Source organism: Oncorhynchus mykiss, chromosome 4 (assembly GCF_057628025.1).
Source record: "Oncorhynchus mykiss isolate SJ-2025 chromosome 4, ASM5762802v1, whole genome shotgun sequence".
NCBI lineage: Eukaryota > Metazoa > Chordata > Actinopteri > Salmoniformes > Salmonidae > Oncorhynchus > Oncorhynchus mykiss.
In genome coordinates this window covers 18,819,320-18,833,720 of record NC_143025.1, presented here as the reverse complement: position 1 = coordinate 18,833,720, position 14,401 = coordinate 18,819,320, and the positions used below count along the sequence as shown (strand labels likewise).

The 14,401-nt window shown below is 39.4% G+C and overlaps 2 protein-coding genes across 6 annotated transcripts in view; both read right to left on the bottom strand.

Moving 5' to 3' along the window:
* LOC110522750 (protein unc-13 homolog A) overlaps window positions 1–2,648 on the bottom strand; it is an 80,666-nt gene extending 78,018 nt beyond the window's left edge. Inside the window, exon 1 of the mRNA XM_090231313.1 lies at window positions 2,324–2,648. Within this exon, the coding sequence (XP_090087439.1) occupies window positions 2,324–2,345 (22 nt within the window). The 5' untranslated portion in view covers window positions 2,346–2,648. The remainder of the gene's footprint in view (window positions 1–2,323) is intronic.
* Window positions 2,649–3,749: 1,101 nt separating this feature from the next.
* Window positions 3,750–13,884, bottom strand: hmg20b (high mobility group 20B). Of its 5 annotated transcripts, none has more exons than XM_021598964.3 (9): window positions 13,597–13,884; window positions 10,422–10,523; window positions 9,371–9,574; window positions 8,945–9,065; window positions 7,123–7,178; window positions 6,938–7,007; window positions 6,625–6,840; window positions 6,168–6,300; window positions 3,750–4,356 (listed from the first exon to the last, which is right to left on the bottom strand). In XM_021598964.3, exons 2-9 carry the CDS (start codon window positions 10,497–10,499, stop codon window positions 4,344–4,346), a joined length of 891 nt encoding a protein of 296 aa, XP_021454639.1. In that variant the 5' UTR covers window positions 10,500–10,523; window positions 13,597–13,884; the 3' UTR covers window positions 3,750–4,343. The 5 variants fall into 5 exon arrangements, with proteins under 5 accessions (XP_021454639.1, XP_021454637.1, XP_090087441.1 ...); XM_021598962.3 differs by having other exon boundaries at window positions 10,343–10,523; window positions 13,597–13,832; XM_090231315.1 differs by having other exon boundaries at window positions 7,123–7,175; window positions 13,597–13,786.
* Window positions 13,885–14,401: the final 517 nt, after the last annotated feature.

The following is a 14,401-nucleotide window of genomic DNA, read 5'->3' as shown; positions in this document are numbered from 1 at the left end:
AGGAAATTGCTTAGGGATTCACGCCAATACCCCATGGCCCAGGGTAAAATCTCTTGGACACACTTTTATCATCTGCTGAGAAATGTATTTCACACAAACAATCAAATCATTTTAGAAGGGGTATATGGTCAACAACACTGATTCAACATAGTAGGCTAGTGCTAGAGGCAATCTACTGTGGTCACGGCACTGAAAGGCTGCATTCAGCAGATTTCCTTGGAAACTCATGATTTCTCAAGAGGAAGGCTGTCATAAGGAATGCAATCATCATTAGATGACCAAAAGCGACACAGTCCACTGGGCACAAACTGGTTGAATCGGCATGATTTCAATGTAATTTGTCAACGTATTGTGATGTGGAATCTGTGGAAAATACATGGATTTGCAAAAAGTCATCAACTGTTGTTTTGAGGGCAAAATTCAACAACAGAGTTATGTCATCATGGTAAGCAATTTTCAACACAGACAACCCTTGTTAGGGTTAGGAGTTAGGTTAAAGGGTTAAGGTTAGGTTTAGGGTTAGCTAAAATGGTTAAGGTAAGGGTTAGGGGAATGGTTAGCTAACATACTAAGTAGTTGCAAAGTAGCTAAAAAGGAGTAAGTAGTTGAAAAGTTTTTAATTAGCTGAAATTCTGATGATGAGATTCGCCTACCCATCCACCCCGACCAACCACCCTCCTTTTGTTATTGCCTTAAGTAACCCTCTGTCTTATGTAACCATACCAAACAAAACTTATCATACTAATTTTAGTGTCTCAAATTACATTTACTATGTTACGTCTAGTCTGAGACCAGGCTGCCCATCCAGGGTTTTAATCAAGCCCAGCCATATTTAGCTTTGATATTTGTCTGACTACTGCCAATGAGCTATCGTGAGAATGATTATTGAGAGATCTCATTACTAAATATATATTCACTGTTGCTATCAAAGTCATTCCAAAGGGAAGGTTTAGCAGAGCAAATTAAATGTAACCATACTCTCTCTCTAAGTCATATATCATCAATGATAATATTTAGGCCTATAATATTATAGCATTTGCGAAGTCATCAACAGCTACTGTTTCAATTCAACCCAGGGTTCAACAAAAAATAGACAATATATATAGGCCCAGGGTTTCAAGCTTTGGTTGATGTCAAATGTAATATTCAAGTTAATAATGAATATATTGGATTCACATCCCTATTTCAACCAACAATTAACCAAAGTTAAAGAATAGTAAATCAGATCAAACTTTATTAAAGTGCATTTAAAGTTTGATTTGATAGGATTTAGTCCTATTCTTTAACTTAGATATGTTTGGTTCAGAAAAACTGGAATTAATGTCAGACTAAGTCAGTGGTACAAAATATACATCTCATTCCAATGTTGATATTTGGTTGCGTTGACAACCAAACACAATTCAACATCACACTATTTACTGTATTGCAAAAGTATGAACTTCTCAACAAGTTAACAAATTCTATGTTGGATTCACGTCTCCAACTAAACCAAAAGTTAAAGAATATTATTACGCCAGTGGTTCAGATGAAACTACCCAAGCATTAGATACATCTCATTTAAATGCTGATATTTGGTTGCGTTGTCAACCTAACACAGTTCGATATTACTTTTGTAATACAGTAAATAGCCTTAACTTTAGGCTATTTTACAAACTAATGTAAGCGTTTTTATTAAACATTAAAATGGGTAACTCATCCATGGCCACATTGAGGTTACTGTAACTATAAAAGTTGTATGTAATCATAGAAAGCGTACATGTTCAAGATAGCATGCAAAAACTGCACAGCGGGAAGCACTCGTTTTAATGTTGCTGTACTACTAAGACAATTAACCTTAATCAAAAATCTAGTGAGGGGATATGGTAAAGAGGACAATCTACTACAAATCAGACATTTTGATACCACAGGCCTAATATGAGGTTTTCGAATTCTGTTCAAATCATAATTATGGTACGGTGAATAGGCTTATGACAATCAAAGTGTTTAGGATGACATTGGTAGCCTATTACGCTTCTTTATCACTAGAAGACACTCATATAATTAAAAGAAGAATTAGACCAATTAAACAACCATAAAATGTTGGCCACAAAATACAAACCTACTGTCAGTTTATTCAGTTAACAGCAAACTTAAATCACATTTAGTAAAACGTGCTTAATTTATGAAACCACAATTTATACATTTTATAGCAGAATCAGCTGCAACGACATTCATTGAAGAAAACAGCCCGCGAAGCAGCTGGTTACCCGACTTAACAAGAGCATTTCTCTCGACAGCCAGTAGGCTACGGCAAGCTTGAAATATGTTTGTTTTTATCGCTTACCTCCAACACACAGCAATGACATCTCTTAGCTCTGGCTATGATCGCTCCCAGATGTCCACCGGCTTCAAACCGGAGTAGATTGCTGTCTCTATAGCCTGTTTAAATAGGTGGACGTGATCAGCTCCGCTTCACAACTAAGCTAATGCGTGTCACTGCTATGTGACAATAAAAAAATAAATAAAAAAAATCTGACCTTTCCCTCTCACCCACTGAGTCAGGATCAATTTGGGGGGAGGAGGGGGGGTATATTTCATCCTCCTCAGCTCTCCGCTCCCCGACTCACAGCCATCTTGTTCAGCACCACCACTGTAAGGACAGTTCCCAAGAGTGACGTCAGGGTAGTGAGGATGGGATGGACCAATGCTGTTTGGCAGTCGGAACACTCTACCACGTTACGTGGCACCGCTGAAAATCTCAAATGTAGACTACAACATCTTCTAATCTCAGTTAACTGGACCTAAAATAGGATTATAAAGACTCTTCAAGTCCACTACCAAGGATGACTACAACCAAGTATATTTACCCTAGTGCGTACTTGGTGTAAAAAAGAAGGAATACATTAAAGTAGAGAAGTAAGCTATTGAATATCTTACATGCCATATTTACCCTGACATAATTATATTCTGCGCCTAGAATTACTCTGCCTCTCCTTGTTCCAATCCAAGCTTTTAGAAACATATATTACCGGGCATACTTTGAGGAGAAAACTGGAATTTGTTTTGTCCTAGGAAAAGGGCAATCAGCTGTTGCTATATTCACTGTACATTTTTTCACTTAAAAATGTATGATTTGCACCCATTTATTCTTGAAGAATATAATTTATAAATGCCTCACGAGTTTAGTTCAACTGTCTCACCTCATCAGAACCCAAAATATAAACTTGTTTTACGCCAATGTCTGTAAAGAAACACTCTATTTTTCCTTAAAACATCCATAGCTCTGTCTATGAATTTGAGTGGTTACATTTCTCCAGCCCCCAGATTTTAAACGAAACGGGGACAACACTTTGTTATCGTTTATACTACCGATTGCTGCTTTAATTAAGTGTTTTCTATAGTAAAAACACATTGGGAAAGGCCTACAGGGAATCAAGAAGATCTAAACAAATTAAACCTGTCAATACTGAGAGTGGATTGAAAAGTCAATTCATGAATGGAAAATTATGAAATTAACTCAAATTTAAAGAAACTGTGTACAACCCAATCAAGCTAACTGACGTTTCTAAATGGAGCTATACCACCCTCTGGTGGGGATCTAGCAACTAAGATCAGATAAGTCTGTCCAAAATAATTTCTGTCCATTGTAAAGTGGGGCCAACAGGTGCTATCGGCGGCTATTGAGTCATCAGGCCATTTCAGACAACATCCTCCATGCGTCACTATAGGCTCTATGTGCGTCACACTCATCCTTAATGACATCTGGAAAATTACACACATTTACTTTTATTGCAAATTGATAAAACAATTACAAAGAAGACAAACATCCAATTTGAATTAACGCAAATAAACCATGACAAAAAAAAATCCCTTAATCCAAAACTACCCACCACAAAACTAATATCAATTACAATACAAAAACATATTCTGAAAACAATGCTATAATCTTTTCCAGTTCATTTTGCCTCTCATTGGACACCAGTACACTTCCGCAACCTCCTCATTTCCAAGTAGCTTCACCTGAAAAACTCTTAATTCACTCCAAATGCCATAAAAGGCATGTCAAATGTTACTTCCATTTAACAAACCAAATTAACTACAAATGGAACCAGTTAAGGCAGTTGACATAATGACTGTTCACACCAAGCCTCAAAGGCTTATATTCGCCACCAAAACTGTACCAGACTGTACACACATGCAGATGTACCACAGAGTAATGGTATATGGACTGAACGTTGTGTTTTATCTGTTACATCAGATAGACATCCCACCTATCCCTTGACTACACTGCGATGGGCACTGATTGGACCTGTCGTTGCACCATCTGGGATCCACCTCAAGTGGGAATGGGTGTGGAGGTCGTCTCATAGTTTCTCACTGAAAATAAGGTGAGGGAGGAGACTGTTAGAACAGTGTGACCATCCATAACAACAAGGTAAGTTGTTGTACTGTATGCATGCAGATCTAGCAAGTGTTTAAATTTGACACAACATTATACAGTGCGGCAAAAAAATATTTAGTCAGCCACCAATTGTGCAAGTCCTCCCACTTAAAAAGATGAGGGGCCTGTAATTTTCATCATAGGTACACTTCAACGATGACAGACAAAATGAGAAGAAAAAAAATATCCAGAAAATCACATTGTAGGATTTTTAATGAATTTATTTGCAAATGATGGTGGAAAATAAGTATTTGGTCAATAACAAAAGTTTCTCAATACTTTCTTATATACCCTTTGTTGGCAATGACAGAGGTCAAACGTTTTCTGTAAGTCTTCACAAGGTTTTCACACACTGTTGCTGGTATTTTGGCCCATTCCTCCATGCAGATCTCCTCTAGAGCAGTGATGTTTTGGGGCTGTTGCTGGGCAACACGGACTTTCAACTCCCTCCAAAGATTTTATGTGTTTGAGATCTGGAGACTGGCTAGGCCACACCAGGACCTTGAAATGCTTCTTACGAAGCCACTCCTTCGTTGCCCGGGCGGTGTGTTTGGGATCATTGTCATGCTGAAAGACCCAGCTATGTTTCATCTTCAATGTCCTTGCTGATGGAAGGAGGTTTTCATTCAAAATCTCACGATACATGGCCCCATTCATTCTTTCCTTTACACGGATCAGTTGTCCTGGTCCCTTTGCAGAAAAATAGCCCCAAAGCACGATGCTTCCACCCCCATGCTTCACAGTAGATATGGTGTTCTTTGGATGCAACTCAGCATTCTTTATCCTCCAAACACAACGTGTTGAGGTTTTACCAAAAAGTTATATTTTGGTTTCATCTGACCATATGACATTTTCCCAATCTTCTTCTGGATCATCCAAATGCTCTCTAGCAAACTTCAGATGGGCCTGGACATGTAGGGGGACACGTCTGGCACTGCAGGATTTGAGTCCCTGGCGGCGTAGTGTGTTACTGATGGTAGGCTTTGTTACTTTGGTCCCAGCTCTCTGCAGGTCATTCACTATGTCCCCCCGTGTGGTTCTGGGATTTTTGCTCACTGTTCTTGTGATCATTTTGACCCCACGGGGTGAGATCTTGCGTGGAGCCCCAGATCGAGGGGGATTATCAGTGGTCTTGTATGTCTTCCATTTCCTATTAATTGCTCCCACAGTTGATTTCTTCACACCAAGCTGCTTACCTATTGCAGATTCAGTCTTCCCAGCCTGGTGCAGGTCTACAATTTTGTTTCTGGTGTCCTTTGACAGCTCTTTGGTCTTGGCCATAGTGGAGTTTGGAGTGTGTGACTGTTTGAGATTGTGGACAGGTGTCTTTTATACTGATAACAAGTTCAAACAGGTGCCATTAACACAGGTAACGAGTGGAGGACAGAGGAGCCTCTTAAAGAAGAAGTTACAGGTCTGTGCGAGCCAGAAATCTTGCTTGTTTGTAGGTGACCAAATACTTATTTTCCACCATAATTTGAAAATAAATTAATTAAAAAAAATCCTATAATGTGATTTTCTGGATTTTTCCCCCTCATTTTGTCTGTCATAGTTGAAGTGTACCTATGATGAAAATTACAGGCCTCTCTCATCTTTTTAAGTGGGAGAACTTGCACAATTGGTGGCTGACTAAATTATTTTTGCCCCACTGTATATGAATGGTAATGCACAAGACTGTAGGTCATGTATGTCCCCTGACATAACTCAGTACAACTCAAGGTATTAGATCTTCTCACAGGTGTGTTACCTGTCAAGGTGAGAAAGGACATCGTGAAGCTGAGCCAGCAAGGCACGGTGCTCATGAGGATTGCTCTCCAGAGTACCACTCAGGCGACTCAGGTAAGAGTCCAGGGTACCAAGAGAGGGGGTCTCACCCGTGCCTGGAGAGAAAGTGTAGTGAAACTAAGGATTAAATTCCTATATGGATAATATTGGGGGTTAATGTAAGAAATACTAAAATATTGTAGTTTAAAATATTTTGAAAACATTAGAACCAAATCTGTATGTTTCAAAATGTCTTGCTAAGGACAAGTCATCAATGTTGATTTTGGCCAATTCATCAACAAACACGTTATGTTTTTACGTCTACAAACTACTTTCATGGTAAGGAAACTTCAACATAAGTAAAAGCAGCCAAATCATACAGGGAGACTGTGCTATCAGGTTCCGAGATGGATGAGAGGGCCCAGTGACATGGTTCTGACCTGGCAGGGCCACAGTGGACAGGCTGCTGACGAGGGTGTGTTTGATGGCCAGCAGGTGCCTGTGCAGAGCCTGCGTCCGGAGCTCATCCTGCCCCAGTTCAGCTTCCAGTCTCTCCTTAGCGCTGTACATGTCTGAAATGTGCTTCTGCAACACTGCGTTCTGCTCCTCAAACTCCACATTTGCTTTGCGTAAACGCCGCAGCTCCGCTTCCCGGGCTGGGAGCAAAGAAACAACCATTAGTAAGGAAATAGCTAGAACTTTCTTCACTGAAACAGTGTTTGTCCCAGAGACGCTCGTTTGCCTGTCTCATACCCTTGTTCTGGTCCAGGAATTCCTCTGTAAATATTGGAACATCAAATCTGTTGGACAGATGATCTGAACCCTAGAGGACATAATTCAAAACAAATCAACCCGTTAACACATTGCACAAAATCAGAAGTCAGCCTACTCATAACCTCTATTCAGAAACACAACACATTATGTAAGGCTAACTGTACCTTCAGAGCAGCTGATCCAGAACTGTTAGCATTGATAATGACAGATGGAGACTCTTCTGAAAAAGAAGATCCCATTATTTAAATGCTCAAAGAAGAAAAATGAACAAAAAACAAAAACTGAAAGGAACAGTTTTAACCACCCTGTCAAACTAACGAAATACAGTGGGGCAAAAAAGTATTTAGTCAGCCACCAATTGTGCAAGTTCTCCCACTTAAAAAGATGAGAGAGGCCTGTAATTTTCATCATAGGTACACTTCAACTGTGACAGACAAAATGAGAAAAAGAAAAATCCAGAAATCACATTGTAGGATTTTTAATGAATTTATTTGCAAATTATGGTGGAAAATAAGTATTTGGTCACCTACAAACAAGCAAGATTTCTGGCTCTCACAGACCTGTAACTTCTTCTTTAAGAGGCTCCTCTGTCCTCCACTCATTACCTGTATTAATGGCACCTGTTTGAACTTGTTATCAGTATAAAAGACACCTGTCCACAATCTCAAACAGTCACACTCCAAACTCCACTATGGCCAAGACCAAAGAGCTGTCAAAGGACACCAGAAACAAAATTGTAGACCTGCACCAGGCTGGGAAGACTGAATCTGCAATAGGTAAGCAGCTTAGTTTGAAGAAATCAACTGTGGGAGCAATTATTAGGAAATGGAAGACATACAAGACCACTGATAATCTCTCTCGATCTGGGGCTCCACGCCAGATCTCACCCCGTAGGGTCAAAATGATCACAAGAACGGTGAGCAAAAATCCCAGAACCACACGGGGGGACCTAGTGAATGACCTGCAGAGAGCTGGGACCAAAGTAACAAAGCCTACCATCAGTAACACACTACGCCGCCAGGGACTCAAATCCTGCAGTGCCAGACGTGTCCCCCTGCTTAAGCCAGTACATTTCCAGGCCCGTCTGAAGTTTGCTAGAGAGCATTTGGATGATCCAGAAGAAGATTGGGAGAATGTCATATGGTCAGATGAAACCAAAATATAACCTTTTGGTAAAAACTCAACTCGTCGTGTTTGGAGGACAAAGAATGCTGAGTTGCATCCAAAGAACACCATACCTACAGTGAAGCATGGGGGTGGAAACATCATGCTTTGGGGCTGTTTTTCTGCAAAGGGACCAGGACAACTGATCCGTGTAAAGGAAAGAATGAATGGGGCCATGTATCATGAGATTTTGAGTGAAAACCTCCTTCCATCAGCAAGGACATTGAAGATGAAACGTGGCTGGGTCTTTCAGCATTACAATGATCCCAAACACACCGCCCGGGCAAAGGAGTGGCTTCGTAAGAAGCATTTCAAGGTCCTGGAGTGGCCTAGCCAGTCTCCAGATCTCAACCACATAGAAAATCTTTGGAGGGAGTTGAAAGTCCGTGTTGCCCAGCAACAGCCCCAAAACATCACTGCTCTAGAGGAGATCTGCATAGAGGAATGGGCCAAAATACCAGCAACAGTGTATGAAAACCTTGTGAAGACTTACAGAAAACGTTTGACCTCTGTCATTGCCAACAAAGGGTATATAACAAAGTATTGAGATAAACTTTTGTTATTGACCAAATACTTATTTTACACCATAATTTGCAATTAAACTCATTAAAAATCCTACAATGTGATTTTCTGGATTTTTTTCTTCTCATTTTGTCTGTCATAGTTGAAGTGTACCTATAATGAAAATTATAGGCCTCTCTCATCTTTTTAAGTGGGAGAACTTGCACAATTGGTGGCTGACTAAATACTTTTTTGCCCCACTGTAGAAGGTAGACGTGTCACATATTTCATCTAATAAGTTAGATGCGTCACAACTCTGACCTCTCTTGACCTTCTTGTCCTGGATCTTGGCACTGGTGATCTGATAGGCTTCACTCTGTTGATATTCTCTCAGCTCCCGGGCATACTGCAGCTTCTCTCGCTCTGCCTCATCCAGGAAGCGCTATCAGGTCAGCACACAAGCAAACTTCAGTTCACTCCAGACACACACAGAAGAGATCTCAATACACTGGTAGCTTGCATTCCCAGACTTCTCCTCAACATTATAGCCTGTAGTTGTGAAGGCCGACCTGGGCTTATCAAACAGATCTGGCTAGTCTATAAATATGAATATAAATATAACTATGCATAAAATGATGCACAATGCTACTGAATGCACTGCCACTAAATACAAAGCTGGGGCAAAAAAAGTGTGTAACTGTTCCTACAACTACATTTCTCTTTCCGACCCATAAAGCCTGAAGGTACCTGTTTGTCATGAGGTGCTAAGCGGCTCCACTCTGCACCCAGCCTCTTGGTGATTTCTGGAAAGGGCAGGTCGGGGTGTTTGGCACGGATCTGCTCCCGCCGTTCATTCAGGAAACGCACATATCCTGTCACTGGTGCCTTGGGACCATTGGGCAACACTTTCTTTCTCTTCTTACCCTTGGGCCAACCTCTCTTCTTCACAGGCTGTACAGAAAGAGAACAGACATGCGATCCAGGATGAAATTATAAAATGCTAGCAATGTGAAAGTGTGTATCAAAAATCAGGAAACATTACATGACATCATCACAATGTTTATGCTCTTCTCCAATTTAAAGGGCCAATGCAGTCAGAATTATGTTTCTCATGGGTTTTGTATCATATTGTACAACAGCTGATGAAACTAACACTGTAAAACTGTTTAGAAATTTGATCAGTTATTTCCTGATAGTTGCTGGTTGAAAACACAATCTACACAGGACCTTCTAATCAGCAGGTTTTGCATGGGTGGAGTTTTGGCTTGCCTGGTGCCGTTGCCAAGTGGTATAAGTTAATACAGACCAATAGGTAAGAGTTCCAAACCGCTAGTTTTTAGATTACATATCGGAAAAGACTAAGTGGGATCCTTGGTATGTCCAACTCTGACATCACCCCATTCAAGTTGAAATGTAAAATGGTTAAGGTTTATGGTTGGCATGTCCCAAGGGGCCTGAATTACACTAACCATTACATATCCCTCTCCACTCAGACCACTCCAGACAGTCCTAGCTAAATTCTTGCTTGGGAAATAGTTTTTTGGTGAAAAGCTATTTGTTTCTTTTTGACCAATTTAATGGAAAATTATTAGAGTAAGGGACTTAAACTGTTACACAGAAAGTATTTGATATTAGGATAAAAACGGTTGCATTGGGCCTTTAAGCTAGATCAGGTCATAGATTGGTAACAACATGTAGGAAACAATGAGATAACCATACAGTGGGTAGTCTGTGTATACACAGAGTAGAGACAGTACTGTTATTCATGTCAGTATGGGGCCAATTCCCCTTCTCTTGCCTCTTCTTGTACTGCATCAGAGGACTGCGTGCCTCTTGGTGGAGGTCCATCATTTTGCTCCTGCTTCACACCACCCATGATATCGTTATCCCAGTGATTGATCTGCAAGTGGGATATATTACATATGATTCGAAAACAGGTCTAGGAAGTTATTAGTACTTTATACTCACTCATTGAGTTTGTCAGAAGAATATGGTTATATGAAGAACGGGACTATATCAGATCTGTAGTTTGTTATTCTAAATATAACCTAGCTCTTGATCATGACTCTCAGTTCCTTTACATTACACATACGAGTCACTGGACGAAGGCGTCTTCTGTACGGGGGAGTTTTGTTAAGAGCGCCGATGCTCAGATTGAACATTACCACGCATCACTTGAATTACGTTTTAGGAAGCATAAAGACCCTATCTTTCATATCAGCGAGAAACAATTTTCAAGAAACAAAAGGTTAAATTGATAAACATCTTTATAGGGTTTGGGTTCCCAGACGGTGATATTTCCATGCTAAAGCGCTTGTTTACGGAAAAAATACAGAAGACAGAGTGGACTAGCTATCTGAGTCTTCGAACACCGGTGTAAACGGAAAATAGATGCCACAAAAACGTTGTCACTGAAAATGACAGCCGACTGCTACTGTGTTAAAACCGGTTCAAACAGTGTACAGTAAGTGGGTGTTTTGCATTTGTGAAATTATTTTGATTTGAAAGTATGGGGATTTATGTTTCTAGAACTGTACCGCAATTTGAGATTCGCGTTTAGATTAAAGTAATTGGCTGTTTTGGCTTCCAGAGCCAATTTGCCTTTGAACAGAATATACATATAAGCTAGCTAGCTACAAGAGTGGTGTTAGCCTGCTGCACAGACCCTATGGACACTAGCCTAGAGCACCAAGTTAAATTGTACTTAGGAGCATTTTTAAGCTCTCTCCACAGTTACAGTAGGAAGAAAAATATGTAATTGTTGTAAAAATGTGTGTGTGCTACATTTACTATCATTATATATTAAATACATTGAATTACTTTGACATATTTAAATTATGCTATATTATGCCAAGTTTCCTATGGTGGACAGAACGTGTTTCTACATTAGCCTACACAGACTAAGGTTTTCACCACACAATAATTACAGGAAATAGTTCAAATTGCTGACATTAGTATTAAAGATTATAGTCACCACAATCTCACAAAATCGATTGCTTAAAGGTGCACTATGCAGAAATCGCCCTGTCATTTCCTGGTTGCTAAACTTCTAGTTTGTCTAATTTCAGTTTGTGACAAAACAATCAAGTATAGTGTAGAGAATCATTGTACCATCTAAACCGCTGTGAAATATATTTTCCATTACCAAACATATTGTATTTTCATCTGAAGCTGGTGTACAAAACCAAAAGTAAAAGACACAAAAATGAAAATTATGAACAGAATCATAGAGAGAGAGAGAGAGATAGCACATAACAGATCTGCTGCTTCTTAGACTTGCTTTCAATGAGAATGAGCCCTATAACTCACATTTCTATGTGAATTTGGTCAGGTCGCTCTGTCGGTTGCTGAAATTCTATGCTGTTTGCTCAATTTCTATTTATGTGAGAAAACAATTACTGAATAGTATAGGAAATCATTGTACAATTTAAATCAATGTGAAATATATTTTCAATAACAAAAAAGCTGGTGGTCCAAAACAGTTGTTTTGAAGCTGGTGGACCGAAAGTAACTTTTGGTTTTGGTCCACCAGCTTTAAACAGATGTAAAAAACGTTTTTTTCGTTGTTGAAAAGATATTTCACATCGATCTAAAACTGAAATTGCGCGAACAGTGTAGAATTTGTGCAACCAGGAAATGACAGCAGTTTCCACTAGATAAGACAGCCACAAAGTCAGAAATCACAACCCTGTTGGGTAAGTAATGCTATGAAACACTATCATTCCATTAGCGCCAGATATTCTGGTCATTTTCTGAAAGTATAATGCAAAAAAAGAACATATCCATATATTTGGTTTAATAGAAGTGTATTTGTCGTATGCGCCAGTACGTAATGGGACTGACTGAACGCAGCTGTAACGTTACTTTTTAGACCATAGTTTTAGAAAAAAAATTGGGCGCTCCTCCCATAAACGTCTCTAGCCAGACATGAATTCGTGGATTTGAGGGTTAAGCTATCATTCAAATGAAAGCCAACCCCTGTCGCCATTTACATTTTAGTTATTTAGCAGACGCTCGTATCCAGAGCGATTTATAGTAGGGAGTGCATACATTTTCGTACTTTTAGAAACCGATGTGAGGGTGATGATTAGTTGAAATCATAAGTCAAGTGTTCTTTTTCCTTATTGGCCATCTACCGAAATAATTTCCTCACTGAGATATAAATGGCTACGACAGGTTGTAATCTATTGAAATATATAAGCAGTATACCCAAGTTCATTGAGGTCTGTCTGTTAAGAGCGCAAACGGTACACGTCATCAAAGTTGTATCAATGTGAGTGATTTAATTTGCGCGCGCTATTGATTACAGTATAACAACCCTAATAAATTCCAGTTGAGTAACCACTTGGTAAATATTGGTGCGTGTGCAGTTTATACGGTACTCATTTAGCGAAATACAAGTAACGTAAATCTGAACACAAGTGTGTAGTAGGGAGTAACTTATGTATTGGGTTTAACAATATCACAATTTATTTCAGCATATCGATTATGAATTTGTACACTTAAAACCGTTTTTTTTTTTACAAACTCAGCCATAAATAGAAAAAGACATGACAACAGGAAGCAGCAACAGTATCATTTGCAATGTATGTTTTACGAATATAAATTATACTTTAAAAATTATTTAACATAATTTAACTTAAATCAGGTCAAAACTACTGAATGAGCCTACTTAAATAGTCCAAAAAATATGATTTATTGATTTTGATTATACAAGTGTAATCGTGAAGATATGTTTGGCCAGGCTATACTCTAGAGCGAGCTAAATAAATAGCTAGCTAATTTTGGCTAGCAAACATCGATGGAACGGACAATGGGAAACGGTCAGAACACTCCCTGAACAGGAGGTACATATGCGTCAAAGATGTGATGAAATATGCCAACAATAACATTTATCTAACAATAATATTCATTTTAATATACATTTTTTAATGTAATTATTTAGCAAACCTACATAATATTTTATTACTCACCCCTTATCATGGGCTCTCAACCTAACGCCAGAGACGGAAGATGGAGCGAGACATCCCACTCCCTATTTTTTTTCTGTTCTAATGGAAGTCGATTAACTAAGTAGAACAGACACAGCCGCTATCGCATTTGTGTACTGTCTATGGGAGAGCCACCCCCTTAAGTAGACCGGAACTGACCATATTTTCCAATGGTAAACGGCCCGAATTAATCTTTATTTATCGACCATCTTTGATATGACTTCAGGAAGAGCGTATTCTCATTGACGATTGGCTGACACAATAACACCCACATGATTGGTTAGTTAATTCTGAGCTATATACACAACGAGGCAAGTGCTGCGTTCAGTACGTTTGTACGTTCTGTAACGTTCAATTGAACGATGCTGTACTGAACGGCCAGTTGAAAAACGGGGAGATTGTGGTTTGGGGAACGCTGTCAGGATGGCCAATTCCTCACAGATAGAACAATGAAACAGATATTTCACTGGATAAATAAAAGTGAAGCATCCGCTTGGTTTATCCACTCGACTACCCAAATGGTAGTGAGTGGAAGCCCACAGCCGGCAGTGGGCGAAGATGGAACGAGATTGATTTTGGCAGACATTCCGCAAATTTTCTCATCAACATTTGATGTCAATTACAGTTCTGTTCCCAAAACTGTAATATGTTATGAACAGAGTGGACTTTACCTTTAGCAAACGTTTTTAAAAGTTGTGTTGTTTAGGAGTGCAAAGGCAAATTGATTGATTTTTTTTTTCTTCACATGCGCACTTCACAAAGTAGGCGTTCCGTAATGGAAATATGC

Bases quoted from the DNA above. Each gene is read 5' to 3' on its own strand.
- hmg20b (XM_021598962.3), bottom strand. From the start codon at position 10,474: ATGATGGACCTCCACCAAGAGGCACGCAGTCCTCTGATGCAGTACAAG. The intron at 9,575-10,342 runs GTATGGTTATCT...CTTTCTGTACAG, and splicing joins GTATACACAGACTACCCACT to CCTGTGAAGAAGAGAGGTTG. The intron at 9,066-9,370 runs GTACCTTCAGGC...CTGACCTGATAG, and splicing joins TAGCACCTCATGACAAACAG to CGCTTCCTGGATGAGGCAGA.